The sequence below is a fragment of the Mus pahari genome, chromosome 4 (genome assembly GCF_900095145.1).
Source record: "Mus pahari chromosome 4, PAHARI_EIJ_v1.1, whole genome shotgun sequence".
Taxonomy (NCBI): Eukaryota; Metazoa; Chordata; class Mammalia; order Rodentia; family Muridae; genus Mus; species Mus pahari.
The window spans coordinates 84687309-84703568 of record NC_034593.1 but is presented as its reverse complement, the minus strand read 5'-3'; the positions used below and the strand labels follow the sequence as shown (position 1 = coordinate 84703568).

At 52.2% G+C, this 16260-nt stretch overlaps 1 protein-coding gene across 2 annotated transcripts in view; it reads right to left on the bottom strand.

The window, feature by feature from the left end:
* Rorc (RAR related orphan receptor C) overlaps positions 1 to 10847 on the bottom strand; it is a 26001-nt gene extending 15154 nt beyond the window's left edge. Inside the window, exons 1-2 of one of the 2 annotated variants that reach the window (XM_021195838.2) lie at positions 10716 to 10847; positions 8614 to 8643 (exon numbers count right to left, since the gene is read on the bottom strand). In XM_021195838.2, coding sequence (XP_021051497.1) covers positions 8614 to 8643; positions 10716 to 10755 — 70 coding nt within the window. In that variant the 5' untranslated portion in view covers positions 10756 to 10847. Of the gene's footprint in view, positions 1 to 8613; positions 8644 to 10691 lie in introns of both variants that reach the window. The other variant, XM_029538005.1, reaches the window with a different exon arrangement.
* Between the last annotated feature and the right edge of the window lie 5413 nt (positions 10848 to 16260).

Below are 16260 nucleotides of genomic sequence, written 5' to 3'. Positions count from 1 at the left end.
AAAAAAAAAAAAAAAAAAAAAAGAGGTCTGGGGGAAAATAGTTACAGCCAAGGAGAGACAACTGAAATCGAGGGAACCCCTGCTTGTCCTGGTCCTGTGCCCAATCCTCCACATGACCAAACTTCTTGTCTTTCTCTAGTTCTCCTTCCCCTACACCTTCATCCTGTTAAGTACCATCTACCCTAAACACTTAAATATCAAAGAAAGTACCAGTGGGGCATGTGTGTGATGTGTGTGTGTGAGGGGGGGCGGGTGATATAGAAACAGACAGAGACAGACAAACAGAGAGACAGACACTTGGGGAAGGAAGGAGGGGAAGGGTTGGTAGGGAAAGTGGCATGAGAGGAGCAGAGAAACATCTTCCACAGCAAAGCTTCAAGACTCAGACCCTGAACAGCAGGTGATGGGAACCTCACTTGGGGAGGGGGTGCTGAGTAATCACAGGATTACTCAAACTGTTGCCTGGGAGCCTAGTCTGCCAGGAACTTACCATCTCAGGGCCCAACGGTGCCAGGAACCGGAGCCAATCAAAGGTCAGGAGCCTGGGTCAGCCCAAGCCTCCTGGCTCCCACAGCAGCCAAACTGCCTGCTTTCTTAGGGTTTTTGTGTCTTTCTTACTGTTCCCTCATCGTGCTTTTCTCCTAAAGGTTATCACAAAGAAAACCCTCAAGCTGGGAAATCTCAACATTCAGAAAGCTGGGCAGGTGGGCTGCTGTGACTTTCAGGCCAGCCTGGCATAGTTTGAGACCCTCTTTTAAAAATGACCACCAAACCCCCTGTCTTTATTCTTACAAAAGCAGAAATGCCTGGTGCAGGAGGTGCTCAGCTAGCAACTCTAGTCTTCTGTCTTTCAAAAAAAAGAGAACCTGGGAGTCTTGCTAAAATATAGGACCCGGTCTTGTTAAAATATAGCTACAGCAGCAGCTCAGTAGTGGAGGGCTTGCAGAATATACACATGTTCTGCCTTCCATGGCCCAGCACCACAAAACAAACCAAATGAAGATCTTTGTTTAAGCAGCCCAAGGCAGGGCTAGGAGAGCCTACACTTTAATGCACTCCAGAACAGTGATTCTTTGCCTTGACACCATACTTGGCATAGAAAAATTTTAGCCTCTTTGGCTGTTTTTGTGCCAGGCTGCTCCTCCCAAGGTGTCAAGGTACGTTTAATAATCTCTTTCCAAGCCCATTCCTTATACAGGTCAGCTCACCGAGTTTATCTCTGCACGCTCCCTACGGATGTGATGTAAAAACTATAATTATGTTGCAGCTCTGGAAAGCAAAAGTGACTCTCCTTTGGATCGCTTCAGCCCCGAAAGGCTCTGCAAGGAGCACCTTAGAGCCTCCAGGGAGGAGGAATCCGGTAGAAGCAAGCCACTTCTGCCCTCAACCTCCTCTAATCTCACGCTGCTCACAGCTGCAAGATTCATTGATAGTGCATTTTGACTATATCCAGAGCTGGGCCCTGGGTCCTGACCAGGTGCCTAGCCACAGAGAGGAAGTGGTTGGAACAGAGAGGGGCTGCAACCCGGGGGGGGGGGTCTCACTCCAGAAGCCCCAGTTGCAGGGAAGGAATGGTTCAGGTAGAGGCATGCCAGGGCTCTCTTCTGTTCCTCTTTTCCTCTTTCCAAGGTCTCATGTGTGGTTCTCCCCTTTCCTCAGGGGATCCCAGCCCATGGGAGCAAAGGGAGCAGAGTAAAGGACAGCTATTCCCCCAGCCTCAATTAAATTTTGTTTTTTTTTTTTTTACATGCGCTTATTAATTATGCCTGCACATGAGCCACACACCATGGTGAATGTGTGGAGGTCCGAGGACAGCTTCTAGGCTTCTAGGGTTGGTGCTCTCCTCCTTCCGTGTGAGGCCTGGGCACTGAACTCAGGTTATCAAGCTTGACAGCAATGCCTTTCCCCACTGAGCTGCCCCCCTGCCCCCAGCCCTTCTTTTAAACAGGGTCTCACTGCGTACTCAGGCTGGCCTGAAATGCAAGATCTTCCTATGTGCTGGGATTCAGCCTCCCATGTACTGGGATTATAGATGTGAACCACCACACTCAGCTTCCTTTAAAAAAATAATTTATGAATTATTATACTACATGTGTGCGTGCTATACATGTGGGCAGAAATGCCACAGCTTACATGTGGAGGTCAGAGGACAACCCTGTGAAGTCTGTTCTTTCCTTTTACCTTCTCATGGGTTCTGGAGATTGAATTCAAATTGCCAAGACTGCAAGGCAAGGCCCTGCAGCACCATCACATTGTCCTTAGGATTCTTTACATATACTTTTAATGATCAGAACAATTCTGTAAAGTAGGGTCGGTTAGTATTGTCCCCATTTTACAGATAAAAAAACCAAGGCCTAGAGAGTGACTAGACCGAGTCTACACAGCCAGGAAAAGGCAAGCAAGGAGTTTACATTCAGGTCTTAGTAACTGGAGTCAGAGTCCTCAATCATTAAGCTGTCTCCCCTTGGGAGATGAGATGCCTAAGTATACTCAAAGAGAGTGGATGGAGCCAGGTCATTGGCTGCAAAATGATCAAGTGTGAAACAAGGGTAATGATAGACTAGGTAAGGAATAAATCAGGACTCATGCCTCGTACAAAGATAGATAAACAGACAGACAGATGAGACATAGATGATACATAGATAGGTAGAGAGAGAGAGAGATAGACAGATAAACCGACAGACAGATACCATTCCTTGGGCCTAGCTTCCCTCAGTGGTCCTGGCTTGCCCATGCACCCTTTATCTACTTCTCTAGAGCCAAGGTCACATGACCCGTGCACCCCAGCAGAGCTCCTAACCTAGGGCTCCTCTGAAAGTCCACAGCTCCTTGAGGGTATGGGCTAGGTTGCCCCTTGTTGGGCCTTTCTTTGCATCAGTGAGTGAATGGCTGAATGAGAAAGAGAATGCATCTCTCAGCTTAGGCCCCTTCTCTATTCACTGAGACCACAGCTCCAGCCAGTGGTCCCCTATGTGCCACAGCCTGTCATCAGCCTCCCACCTTCCTTAGCTCTCAGTTCCTCCAGTTTCTGCTGGAAACCAAGGTGGTGGGTGCTACCACAGGGACAGGAACCACTGATTTACCTGCTGGGCATGTCCCCCGCCAGGCAAGCCCTCATGAGAACTTTCTACTGACATACCTGTTCTCAGAACTGAAAACTGGTGACTCTAGAGCTCAGTGGGTGAGGGAGAGACAGGTTTTGCAAAGCCACGAAAGCAAGCCAGCCAGCCACTCGAAACCCCCTCTTGCTGCCCCCACCACCCCCACAGTCTGGGACAGGAGAAAGGAGGGGAAATAAGAGAACGCAAAGAAAACAAGCCGGGGATGGGGGAAGGGGATGAATCACCAGGAGGAAGCTCTGAGGAGTGGGAGCCTCGCCTGCCTGCCTCCAGAGGTGTGGCTCTGCCTCTGGGAGGGACGCAGACTCAGGAAGACCTGGCTGTGGTACTGAAATTCTGCCTGTTTCTGTTCTGCTCCCAGAGATCTCCCACTCTTTGAGCCTTGGAGTCTCAGGAAAGAGGCCGTATCATCATTGCAGCAGGAGTGGAGATTAGACCCCAGGAAATAATCATGGGGCAGGAGTAAGACCCCAGGCTGTCTTAGAGAGCATTCAGCATGGGGAAAGTCCCTGTCCCTGTTGGTTTGAGTCAGCAACAGAGGCAGGGGAGGGAGGGGCAGGTGAGCCCCTGGTCGGGACAGCAGTTAGCAAGACACATATTCATTGCGATGGAACAGATTGAAGATCTTCACATCCTAGAATCTTGAGCCTGGGGCAGTCAGGATTCTGGGTAGGAATGGGAAGAAAGGAAAAGAGAAAGATGCAGGAGTGATACAAGGAAGGAGCAAGGCTGACAGAGCAGGGCCTGATGCTATACTACAATCCTAGCACGTCCTAGCATGTGGGAGGCAGAGGCAGGCAGATCAGGAATTCAAGGTCACTCTCAGCTGTATATCCAGTTCAAAGCCAGTCCGAGCTCTATGACATTTTGTCACAAACAAAACCAAATAAAAGGCCCATGAGAAGGCTTGGTGGGTAAGAGTGCTAGCCACAAAGGCCTGATGGCATGAGTTTGATCTCCAGCATTACTAAGGAAGGAATCAGCTACCGAATGCACACACACACACACACACACACACCCTGGGGACTCTGAGTTCTTTGTGGCCCATTGCTCAACATAATCATGGCTGTATTCAAGGAAGAGGACAGGCATGTGACCTCCCATTCCTAGGCTTCCTGTCTACGGATTCCACACTGACCAGCTCCTAACAGTGAGATGGCCAGGTCATACACCATTGACTGGCTGAGGAAGGGATCGAAGGGGCTTTGTTTCATTCTGAGACACCCTCCAGTCTGCCATGTTTCTTTACCACCTCCCCTGTGTCTGTACATTATGACCTGTGCTCTTTGTCTCTGGACTTCTTACTCTATGGCTCTCCTGGTAGTCCTCCATCTGGACCCCTTTCCCCTTGACCCTCAAACCCATCATTTATTTCCTAGGTTTGATCTGCTCCTTGTTTCTTTGGCCTCACTCTTTGGTGTGTCATGGTCCTAAACCCTCTCTGCTCTGACCTCACCCAAGTTGGTGGTAACTGGAATTCAAAGGGGTCAGAAAACATGGATATATTTATGTGTATGCATGTGTTATGTGTGTGTGTGTGTGCATATGCATGTGTGCACAAAGTGCAGAGCTACCCCAGTGTCTCCCTCAGATACTGCTGGGGCTGTTGCCCTCTGCTTGGGCTGGCCTGGGGCTGTTTCGGTGAAATCCATCGGCTTTTGCTGTGGAGGGGAAGAAGCCAGAAAAGAACCACAGCTCCTACTCCATCCTAGGACTTCTGGTTCTTCTCCTGGTCCTCTTGTCTCACCAAGGACCGTAGTCCTGTCCCATGCATGCAAGTGGAATCCCAACTTGACCTGCTTTCCTTGTATACTATAGGGGTCTATTCTCTTTCACCCATTAGGGGACGAGGGGGGGGGTGTCTCTTTGGTCCTGGGCTCTTAGAACTCAGAGACTCCCATGCTTGGCTTTGTTGTGAAAGTCAACTCATTTATTCTGTGGCTGGAGACCAGAGCTCAGTGGCTTGCCTCAGGTGACCCTGCTCACTAGCCTTTCAGTCCATGGGCCTTTCCAGGACTCAGTATGGCCTCCCCTTCTGTGGCTTGTGGAAAGACCCCAGGTTGAAGCTGGGGCTTCTTCAGGCCTCAGGGTCACAGGCTTCCCTTTTCCTCACTCACTGTGGACTTTGAGAGGTCCTCTGGCTTCCCTTACATGAGCCTGGAGGATCTGATCCCCCATGTTGCTCAGCTGGAAGCCTAAAGGGCCCCTGACATCTGCCCAGCAGCTATCGGCCCATGGTTTCAAACAGGGAAAGGAGTGAGAGCAAGGTTTCCTCTCCCATCTCTGCTTGCTACAGATGATCAACTGCACCTGAGGTGCACGCAAACACACACACAAATATACACACAACACACACAGAGCAGTCCCCAGCTGGACTGTACTTAGCCGTCAGGTCCTGGTGTGTGTGTGTGTGTGTGTGTGTGTGTGTGTGTGTGTGTGTGTGTGTGTGTTTAGGATTAGGGGATCAGACAGATGATGAGTTCTGACCCTCACTGCCTGCTGACCTCAGTTTATTGTGACTCCTGCCTCAGGGTACAGCAGTGCCTGCAGTTGGAGGCACAAAGATAAACTCTTCACTAGGAACAAGGAATATAAGCTGTGGGTCCTGACGTCTACCAGACTCCACCAGCTCCCAGGCCCTAACGGCAAGCTCTTCGGTGATGCACTCCCCTCTTGGGTCTTGGCCTCTTTGTAAATCAAAGGGCTGGACACCTTGGGCATGCTCAGTCTTCCCAGAACTTCAGAATGTATGTCAGGAACGCCTCAATAATTTGATTACCATTGCTGCCAAGGAAGCCGCCAGGGAAGAGTAACTCTCTCAGGACTCCACCAATCTCCCAGAAGATCTTGACCTTGACTGGGACACACCCTGCCAAGGAGGCACGGTCTCTAAGACACGCTCCTATTCAGCGGGCCTAGGGATGGTGACAGGACCCAGGCTCCCCCTTGACCAGGTGCCCCCATTCACTTACTTCTCATGACTGAGAGCTTGGCTCCCTGTCCTCCTCAGTAGGGTAGCCCAGGACAGCACACAGCTGGCAGTGGAGGTGGGGTGAAGCCCTCTCAGCGGGTGCCTCAGCCCTTAGATCTGCACAAAGCTCTCCCCCAGTGTTTCTGGGCAGGGGGGTTTAAGCTCTGCCCCACACAGGTGGCCAAGTGACAGCCCCCCAACCCCCAGGGGTGCGTTGGGTATGATGACAGGCACCCCACGTGGCCAATCTGGGTCTGGGGCAGGGTGTGAGGGGCGGGGCAGCCAATCACAGGGGGCGTTGGAAAATTCCAAAACCACAGCTACAGCCGTGGTAAAAGCTGTTTCCACTCGCCAGGGGAGTTCTAGCTGGGGAGCTTCGTGGAGCTCATGGGCAGAGGCCAGGCTCCCTCTTCCTGAGTACCCCAGGCCCTCTTCACCAAGTGACATCAGGAGTAGGGATGTCCCAGAGGTAAGTAACAGGAATCGGTCTTGGGTGGTGTCTTGTGGCACTGAGACCCTGTGGACTGTCAACAGCCATAACCATTGTGGTACAATCGGGAGGCTACCCTCACCACACCCGAATTCCTCCTACACATGATGCTATCCTGGGCCGAGGAAATGATAGCAGTGGTATCATCAGGCAAATACCCTCTGTAGGATCTGTAGGAGGGGCTGGTCCTTCAGAAAGGCCTTCGGAAGCAAGACTACTCGTCTGGGACACAGATAGTGACACTACCATCTTCACCCTCTAAGCAGCAGTGCTTAATTCAGTGTTGGGAATGATTCAGCTCTGCGTGGACTTCATAAGCCCCATAAAATACTTTATGTGATAACTACCATTCCCGAGACAAGGAAGGTGAGACACAGAGAGACTAAGTAACCTGCTCCAGATCACACAGGAGTGAATGGTTGAGTAAGGACTTAAGGCCAGGCAGAGTAACTGACCTCAGATCCACTGGAGGGACAGAAGGGTGTCTCTGGTTCAGGTTTGCTTTCCAGTGTGTCTCAGACTGGCCAGTTTCCTGGCACTTGAGTTTCTCTGCAGGTTTTATTGGTGTGGGGGTTCTTATTGATGGATTCATTTGTTTTCCATCTGCTCTGTGGGGTACCTCAGCCTTGGAGGTTCTTCTTCTGGTCCCTTAGTCATTCGGTCCCCTCTTGGTCTGGGTGTGCCCCCTGGGTTTCTCAGCTTTGGACCCCTTTCTTGAGGTCATTTCTCTTGGGAGGCAGTTTTTATTTTCTTGGTCTAGGGTTGGGGAGTGGAGATCAATCTCCTTGAGAGGTCTTCAATCTTGCTAGTTAGGGAAAAGCTCTCTCTGAGGGCTTAGGAGTTGGACATTGGATGGATGAGGGTGATTAGCCTGGATCCTCAGGAGGACACATGGTAGGGGCTAAAAGGATGGGAGGCAGGTCTAAAAGCTTGGGTTGGTCTCTCCCAGTTTCCACTCTCCAAAAGTCCCCCTCTACCCCCCAAGTGTGGTCCCTGGTCCCCTCCCCCAGCTTGCCTGCGTCATTCTGACTCGCTTTCCTCCCAGGGCCCTGCTCAGCGTTTCCGTGGGGCCCTGTGGCTAGCGCACAGGAGGCTGATCAGGATTATGCTGAGCCAAGCAGCTCTGACCCCCCAGGAGGATGGAGCCCCAAACACAGGGAGGAGGGATGATGGGACAGGAAGGCCGCAGATGGCTTTGGCAGTGGGACGGATTGGTGGGCAACCAGTGAGTATGTGATGGAGGAGTAGAGGTGACCTCCTCCGATGAGACTGTCACTATTAACTTAATGACCATGCTTGTGACTTTTCCAGAGCGCCCCCAAGGTGCTGAAGGTATGCACAGCCCCCTGGGGAGGACTTTGGTGGAGTGGACACATTTTGTAGGGGAATAGCTTCTCTCTGTGTGGCTGGAATGGGGGCGCTGCAATGGCCTGAGACAAGATGTTTTCTTGCAAGTGTCCATTGGGAAGCCCTTCTGGGACTTTAGGCTCTTCCTCCTACACTGTAGTCTGAGGATTTCGGGTCCCTGTCCACTCCCGTCCTTACAGAGGCAAGGCTTTCCTGCTCTCAGGTTCTGCAGAGCCTCGCTCCAGGCTTGCTCACACCTCAGAATGTGTTAACCACAGAGATGAACACCAAACCTGGCCCTGCCACCACAAAGCCCTGGGCACGCTCCCAGGCCTCCTATTGTGGCTGCTGAGTTCCGAGGCTGGGGTGGCCTTCACCGCCTCCCAGGCCAGGCACAGCAGCTGAGTCTCTGTCCAGCACCCTGCCCTCCTCTTTCCCAGTTCCCCTTTTCTTTCTATGCTTGTTACTTGGCACCCCTTGGGCTTCTTCTTCTTCTTTTCTTTTTTTTTTTTTTTTTTTGTCCTGGCCTCTAAGTCTTTTCCTTTGGCCCTTATCTCTTGGGCCTTGCAGTCTTAGCCTGACTCTTCCAATTCTGTCCAGTCCCGGGTGTTTGTTCACTCATGCCTCCCAAACTGAATGCTTTTGCCATACCCAGTGCCACCTTCTTGGCCCAAACCGGTACTCACAGGTGTGGGTCTTCTTTGCAGCCAGCAGCTCTGTAAAGAGAAGGAAGGGATCAGCCAACAGTCGAAGATGTTGGGGGAAAAGCCAAAGACTTCCTCAGTTCCTGGCTCCTGCCCTACCTCATTTTTACCCCAGCACTACCTGGCCTCTGAGAAGCTGGGCCCCTTGGCAGAGCCCTTCACTTTGCCCTTTGGCCACACTGGCCTTCTTCCAGGTCCTGAAAGCGCCCAGCTCCTCTCTGCCTCCAGGACTTCCCCATGTTACACTCTAACCCCCACTCCCACCCCATTTAGCTAGATCTCAGATGTCTCTCTTTTCCTCTGGGGCAGCCTCCCCTGCCCTGTCCCCTGCCCTGGGGTTTACTCAGCCAGCACTATGCATTGTTTCCTGGCACTTGACAGTAACAGACAACTGCCCTAGGTATGCCACCATCCCTCCTAGGTCGTTAAGTCCCTCTGGAAACAGAACCTCTGTCTCTGGGGAGCAGCAGGAACCCTCTAGTAGTATCTGGTGCATTTGACACACACACATATTCTGCACCCAGAGTTAAGTCTCTGTGGGAATGCAGTCTTTTGGTTGCTTATCCCTGCCTGAAAGCATGAGGGGGCTGCAGAGGTGCAGGGCTGGGAGGGCAGGCGGAGCTGCAGATAGACCGACCCTCTTTGGCCACTGCGGTGCTTCACCTGCCTACAAGCCTGCAGAGGGAAGCTCCCTTTTCCTTGCCGCTTTGCTGGGTCTGGGTGGAGATCAGACCGTAGGAGGCACCCCATGGTTCATGGAGGTTTACAGAGATGCTCTGCTGTCCAGGGGAGCAGCAGCTGAGGGGAGAGCCATGGCTACTGCACAGTTACAGGGCTGTTCACATAGCTGGAATGAAGTCAGCATGCAGTCAGTATTTGGGAAACACCTAGAGAGGGAGCCCTTGGCAAAAGAGGCCCCAACCCAGTTCCTATATCCAGGGTGTCTAGGACCAGTCTTCTGTTCCAGAAAGCCCATTAGCTCTGCCTGTAATGTCCCTAACCTTTGATTCCTTTCTGTTACTTTTGGCCTTCTGCTGTCCAAGCCTGGCACGCATGTCCTGTCCCTCCTTCACTGTCCCTCTGCCAGGAGATGCACTCTGCAGCCAGGCTTCCTGCATTTCATTGCCTTGATAGTCAATGGGGCCTGGTAACCTGTTCCCCGTGTGGGGGAGGGGAAGGTCTGCCCAGAGAGGGTGTGGCTTCATGCCATGCCCACCTCCCTGCTAATCCTGTCTGGCCCTACTCAGTTTCCTCCCTGACGTGGCACCCTTGCCCAGCCTCCAGCTTTGCAATTCAGAGCAGTCTTGCATGGGGACACTCCCCTTGTTGGCCCCCACCCCACCCCCACCCCGGGGCCTTTCTCTAGTGGCCCTAGAAGCTGGTACTTCTGTCGATCACGCTCTCTAGGTTCCCAGCTGACAAGCATGGGAGGGAGAGGGTGGTGTCCTGTTCTGAAGGGCTCCCTCCTCACTCCAGTCTGTGGACGGTTCCCCAGTTCCTTCCTGTGCTCCACAGGTGCCTCACACAGCACAGATAAAACTCCATGCTCGGACCAGCTGGAAGGAAAGCGTGGGACGGCTGGGCTGGAGCAGCTGGTAGGGTGCAATTGCATCTTCTCTCCCAGGCCCCCCACCCTCAGCCCGTGCACCAGAACGGCAGCCAGGGCACTCCACTTGTGAATGAATAGGAAGGTGGAGAGCTACCCTCCCAGCCACGGCTGCCCAGGGTTCTGTAGCAGGCAGGGAGGGGCCTGCTCACACCTGGGAGCCAGCCCCATTCCCATCCTCTCGATCAAGCCTCCCCAACACAGCTCCTCCCTCCTGCCCCCACTCCAGCCTGTCTCTTCCTTCTTGCCCTCCCTGTCTTCCCAGGTCTCCTGCTCTTATCCTAGGCCCTCTTCCTGTTCGCCCTACAGTTATGTAAAGACTTGTCCTATCCCATCGCTTCGCTCTGTCTGCCAGCCCATCTCCCCTCCGCTCACCTCTCTTCTCCCCAGTTCTTTCCCAGTCTCCTCTCATCCCTCCCCTCCTCTGAGCCCCCTGGCAGTCCCTTCCACCTGCCTGCAGGGCTTTGGGGTCTCTTACCCCGAGATGTCCGGTGGTGTCTCTGTGGGGCCCTGTCCATGGGGCAGCTCCCTTGGTGCCGTCCTCGCTGCCCTGGCTGCCCAGGAGGGCAGGGAGCAGGGCCCAAGGGAGGGAGGAGGGAAGAGGGAGGGAGCACCTGGCCCGTCAGCAGGCAGGGGAAAGGAGTGGCTGGCAGAGTGTCCTGGCACAGGAGGGGACTCAGGGAGAGATCAGTGGACCAGTGTCTGGAGTCTTGAGGAAAAACAGGTGAAAGGGAGCTAGTATTTATTAATTACCTACTGTATGCTGAGTTTTTGCCAGGTCTTGTAGGTAAATCTGAATTTTTTTGTGTTTTTTTTTGTTTTTGTTTTTTGTTTTTTTTTGGAATCCCACACGATAAACCCCTACAGGCACGAGTGATCGATCATTCATAATCATGAACCGATTGCTGCCCAGAATAGAAAAGACTTGCCAGGAATTCACATGGGGCAATTCGTGATTGAGTTGAGATTTGAACTTGACTTTTTTTAGGACAGGTGACAGAATAGCAAGAAGGGAGGCAGGAAGAGTGAAGAGAAAAGACAGCCAGTGTGTGTGTGTGTGTGTGTGTGTGTGTGGACTCTGATCTCCAGAATGGAATCAGATGTACTTCCCTGAAACTTGGGTTCCCCCAGCACAGGTCTGCTTTGCCTCTCTCTAACCCCGTGCTGCCCTCCTCTGGATTTCCCAGACTTCTAGGTGCTTCCCATATTTCTGGTGTGGTGGGGGGGGGGGAGGTGTGGGAGAGGAGGAGGAGGAGCAAACTGAGAGGTGAGGGGTAGAGCAGGGAGAGCAGCAGAGAACAAGTTGAGAGGAGGGAAGCCCCCCTCCTCCCCGTTCTCCCTTGCCTCTCCCCCACGACCCCGTGAATCTGTTCACATAAAGGCCTGCACTGGAGTCTGAGAAGGCCCAAGAGCCAAGGCTTCTGTGAACTATTGGACGCCTCGGTTCGGCACGTCCTCTGCCCAGAGTTTGATTAGCTGTGCCTGGCTTTCCTGCTTACCCAACCTCGGCTGGCTAGGGGCCAGGCTGCAAGCAGGAGGCTCCCAGCCCCTCCTCCTGCTTTCTCCAGCTGGTAAACAGCAGGGCAGGAGCCAGCCACGCCAGGGCCTCGTGACTCGCCCACTCCCTCCACCTGGTGCACGTGGCACCTGGCGTGGAGCGGGCAGGCAGCTGTCCCTTCGCTCCCAGCATTCCATTCTCCACCGTTGGTCCTCCTTGGAGTTTCGCACTGTGTAACCAGCAGCACCCGCGGCTCTAGGGAGCTGAGTCTCCTAAACCTCAGAGACAAAGATTAGGAGGAATAGCCTTTCTTAGCCCCAGGGAGACTGAAAAGGGTTGGGGGTGTAGGATGACTTTTGAGGGCCTTTGAGGCTTTGACTATTCCTAAGTCCTTTGTATGTATACATGTCCATGTTGTCCATGTGTGTGTATGTATAGGTGGGTGTGTGTGCATGTGTGAGCGTGCATGTCTTTTTTTTTTTTTTTTTTGAGACAGGGTCTCCCATGGAACGGAGAACTCACCATCTTGGTTAGCCAGATTGTCAAGTGAGCCCTAGGGTTTCTACCACCCCATTGTTGAGACTACAAGTACTTACCTTCCTACCACTGTACCCATTTTGTGATGTGGGTTCTGGGGGATTAAACCTTGACCCTCCGGCTGGAGAGATGGCTCAGTGAGTAAGAGCACTGACTGCTCTTCCAGAGGTCCTGAGTTCAATTCCCAGCAACCACATGGTGGCTCACAACCATCTGTAATGGGATCTGATGCCCTCTTCTGGTGTGTCTGAAGAGCGTGACAGTATGCTCATATACATAAAATAAATAAATCTTAAAAAACAAAACAAAACAAAACAACAACACCACCCTTGACCCCAGTGTATTTGTGGCAGTGCTCCACTGACTAGGTCATCTCCGACTTCACGGTCTTTGGTGGTAAATAGGCCCATGTATACTACACAATGCCAGTCTGGAGAGCTTTGAAAAGAGGCAAAGTGATGGCACCCCCACCTAGGAACAGAGCCAGAAAGAGGCCTCCGGAAAGGTTGGGACACTCAAAGGATGGAAACCTTACTGCTTGTCCCTCTCCCAGAGCTGTCGCCTCCTGCTCTTCTGCGCTCCTGTCTGTCGGCCCACACTGCTCAGTTTTCTGTGCCTCACCAGCTCGCGTCCATCTCCCTTAGTTATTGTTTCTTATTTTCACTTACTCTTTTAATAGTATGGGCCGTTTGCCTGCATGTTTGTGCACCATTTGTGTGTCTGGTTCACTATGGGGGAGAGAAAAAGATATCAGATCCCCTGGAGCTGGACTCATACATGACTGTGAGCCACTGTATGGATGCGGGAATTGAACCTGGGTCTATCTGGAAGAGCAGCCAGTGCTCTTACTGCTGAACCATCTCTCTCTCTCTCTCTCTCTCTCTCTCTCTCTCTCTCTCTCTCTCTCTCACACACACACACACACACACACACACATACACACACACACTGCCTCAGCCTTGGGTGTGCTGAGGTCTCTCTCTCTCTCTTTCTCTCTCTCTCTCACACACACACACACACTGCCTCTGCCTTGGGTGTGCTGGGGTTACAGACCTGCATCGCTGACCACGCCCTTTTCTCTGGGTGATTGTGGGTCTTAAGACCTTCCAGGTGACCCCCCCCTCCCTCAAGCTAGAGGCACAGGGTGGAGGCCCCGAGGGATGCTTTCAGATGGCACACAGAATGGCAGTGGCAGACACTGCCTGGCACTGTCAGAATGGCTGTGAGGGCTCAGGAAGTGACCGGGTCCTGGCTTGAGAGCGGCTTGCTTCTAAGCTACTTGTTCATTTCAGCATCCGAGGCCTTCCTTCCTTCATTCCTTCTGCTAAGATGATCTCACTCTGTGGTCCACGATGGCCTTGAACATTCATGGCGATCCAGTTCCTTCAGTCTTCGGAGGGCTGGGATTACAGGCATAAGCCATCATCCTACTCAGCTTTTAGCCCTGCCTCCAGCATGGGGGGGTAGGTGGTTGGGGTGGGGTTCCCTATTCAGACTGATACTACCACCAGAGAGTTCTCTGTGCTCCCAGCTATCAGGAGATCATGCCCACAGGAGGAACTGTTCCAACAGCTTCAACTATTTGTTCCTCCCACAGTGGCCTTAGGGTGAGTGTACTGTTGTCATCCAGTGTGACCTTGGGATTTACTGGACTGGTTAAGATCAGAGTAGGTTCTGCTGATTATCCTCCCTGGGTGTTCCCGCTCTTGCCTGACGTCCCTCTCCCTGCCAGCTCCCCACCCCTGGCTTTCTATAACCAAGGCTCTTTTCTGTAGGAATAGTGCTTTCTAAAGCAGAGCAGGGGCTATTTCCTCCTCAAATACATTCTTATGCAAGGGGGAGGCTGATAGGGATCGGAGAATCTACCCCACGTGCCCAGTCCCCTTATCAAGCCCAGGAATCTCAAAGCTGGGGGCAAACAACCTGGAGGGGGTGGTGGTGGTGGCTTGGAAATGGGGAGCAGTCACCAACTCTTCTTTTCCTTCCTCCCCACCCCTTAAACCGCAGAAACCACTTAAAGCTCAGCACAGTTCTGTCCTTCCAGGAGGACCCAAGGCAGCAGGTAAAAAGGAAACCTCTGGGGTTTGGGCAGCACGCAGAGGGCCATCTTCCACTGGAGCTTCATGCAGTGCAGTAGAGACTACCTTTTCTTGAGCTTCAGGCCTGGGGAGACTTCAACTCCCCAGAATGACTTGGGGAGTGGATGAAATCTTGGCCATTAAAAAAAAATGACTTTGCAAGCTCTTTGGCACATTTCCCCGTTGGTACCTTTGTAGAGGCCTAGTATGGAGGAGTAGCGGGAAAGATGGACTCTAGCCCTAACCAGAACTCTATATGGTAGCCCTGCTTATAGCTCTCATTTCCCAATTAACACTGAAGTGGGACTGGAGGTGGGAGGGTTGAAAATCAGGAGTGGAGGGCTGGAGATGGAGCCCCAGATTCAACCTGCAGCACCTCATAACCTCACGCGGTGGCAGTGCTTTACTGTAGGTCTAGCCTTGGAAGGTAGAGGCTGGACGAGCAGGAGTTCATTGCCATCCTCAGCTGTGTAGGAGTTTGAGGCTAGCCTGGGTTACATTAGAGCATGCCTAAAAAACAATTGTGAACAAAATTGGGAGGTCTGGTTGGGGGGACAAGGAAGACTTTAACAGTGTGGCCTACTGGGTGTCAGCCATGCGCCCTGAATCCTGTCACAGCTAAAAATGGGGAGAATGGTGGTGCTGACCTGTGTTGGTGGCAGTACTTTGAGGCCTGAGCTCCTTGCATACAGGATGGGTTCTTAGGCTTTGTTTGCTCCCATGGTATGCATCTGAGGCTGGGACTCAGTGTGTGTGTCTGAGCCCGGGGGGCTGGGAATGTGACAGAGCTTTTTAGAGGGGTGGGAGAGGTGTTTTCTATCTCACAGACTCCCCAAGTTCTTGGGCTGGGTTGTGGCAGAGGATGTTGGTATAGAGTCGCTGTTAGAAGCCTTCCTCACAGCCAAAGCCAGTCCTCAGGCAAGCTTATTTAACCTCTCGATCTTTTTCTGCCTTTGTGAGTTGGGAATGCCAGCTTTACCCGGCAGTGGTGAGATAAGACAGCGGGTTAAAGTGCAAGGCCTAGTGCAAAGTACACACAGCAGCTAAAACAGTCTTCAGGCCCCTCCTCTCTTCTCCACGCCTATAATTTTGCCTCCCTCCCCTTCCTTCCCTTACTTTTCTCTATGGCCCGTCACTAGCTAGTTCTTTACTGTTACTCATTCATTTTCTGACTCACTTGATTCCTGCGTTTGTTTTCAAGCCTGCCGGCTGGCCCCAATACCTGGCACTCTATAGCACCCATCATTGCTGGAGGAACTGATGAAGGTGGGCGAGCGGACCTATAGACATCCTTCCAGATACTTCCAAGTTGCATTGCTCACTAAGGGTTGTTATGAAAGAACTCGAGGGCCGATGTACACAGAGCACAGTGCAGCATAGATAGAGCTCGGGGAGTGGGCAGACTTCTCAGAGTGTGAAGTGCCAGGATGTGAAGTGACTGAAGAGCTATCATCCCAGGAAGCAGAAACCCTTCAGGCTTTTAATACAGATTTTAGAAGTTACATTACATATGCGTGTGCTGGTCTCCTTCCAAGTGGATCTCTAGGATTAAACTCAAGACTGTCAGGCTTCGTGACAAGTACCTTGGGTCATGTCACCTAGTTTTCTTCTTTATTATCTGTCTAAGGGCGAAGGTCATGTTGAATAACAACTGTACACTCACCTTAGAGGCAGTTGCCAGGAGGAACTAATGTTTGAAGCTGTCCATCCTACTGACCCATTGATTAGGTTGCTGTCAGCATGGAGGATTGTTTGGTCAATACTGCCATCTGGTGGACAACTGGAGCAAGGTTTCTTAGGCCTGGGGATTGGTGGTGGGAACCTAGTGGAGGTAGAAGGAACTTGAGAAGGGTGTGTGTGTGTGTGTGTGTGTGTGTGTGTGTGTGTGTGTGTGTGTGTGTAGCTGCCCC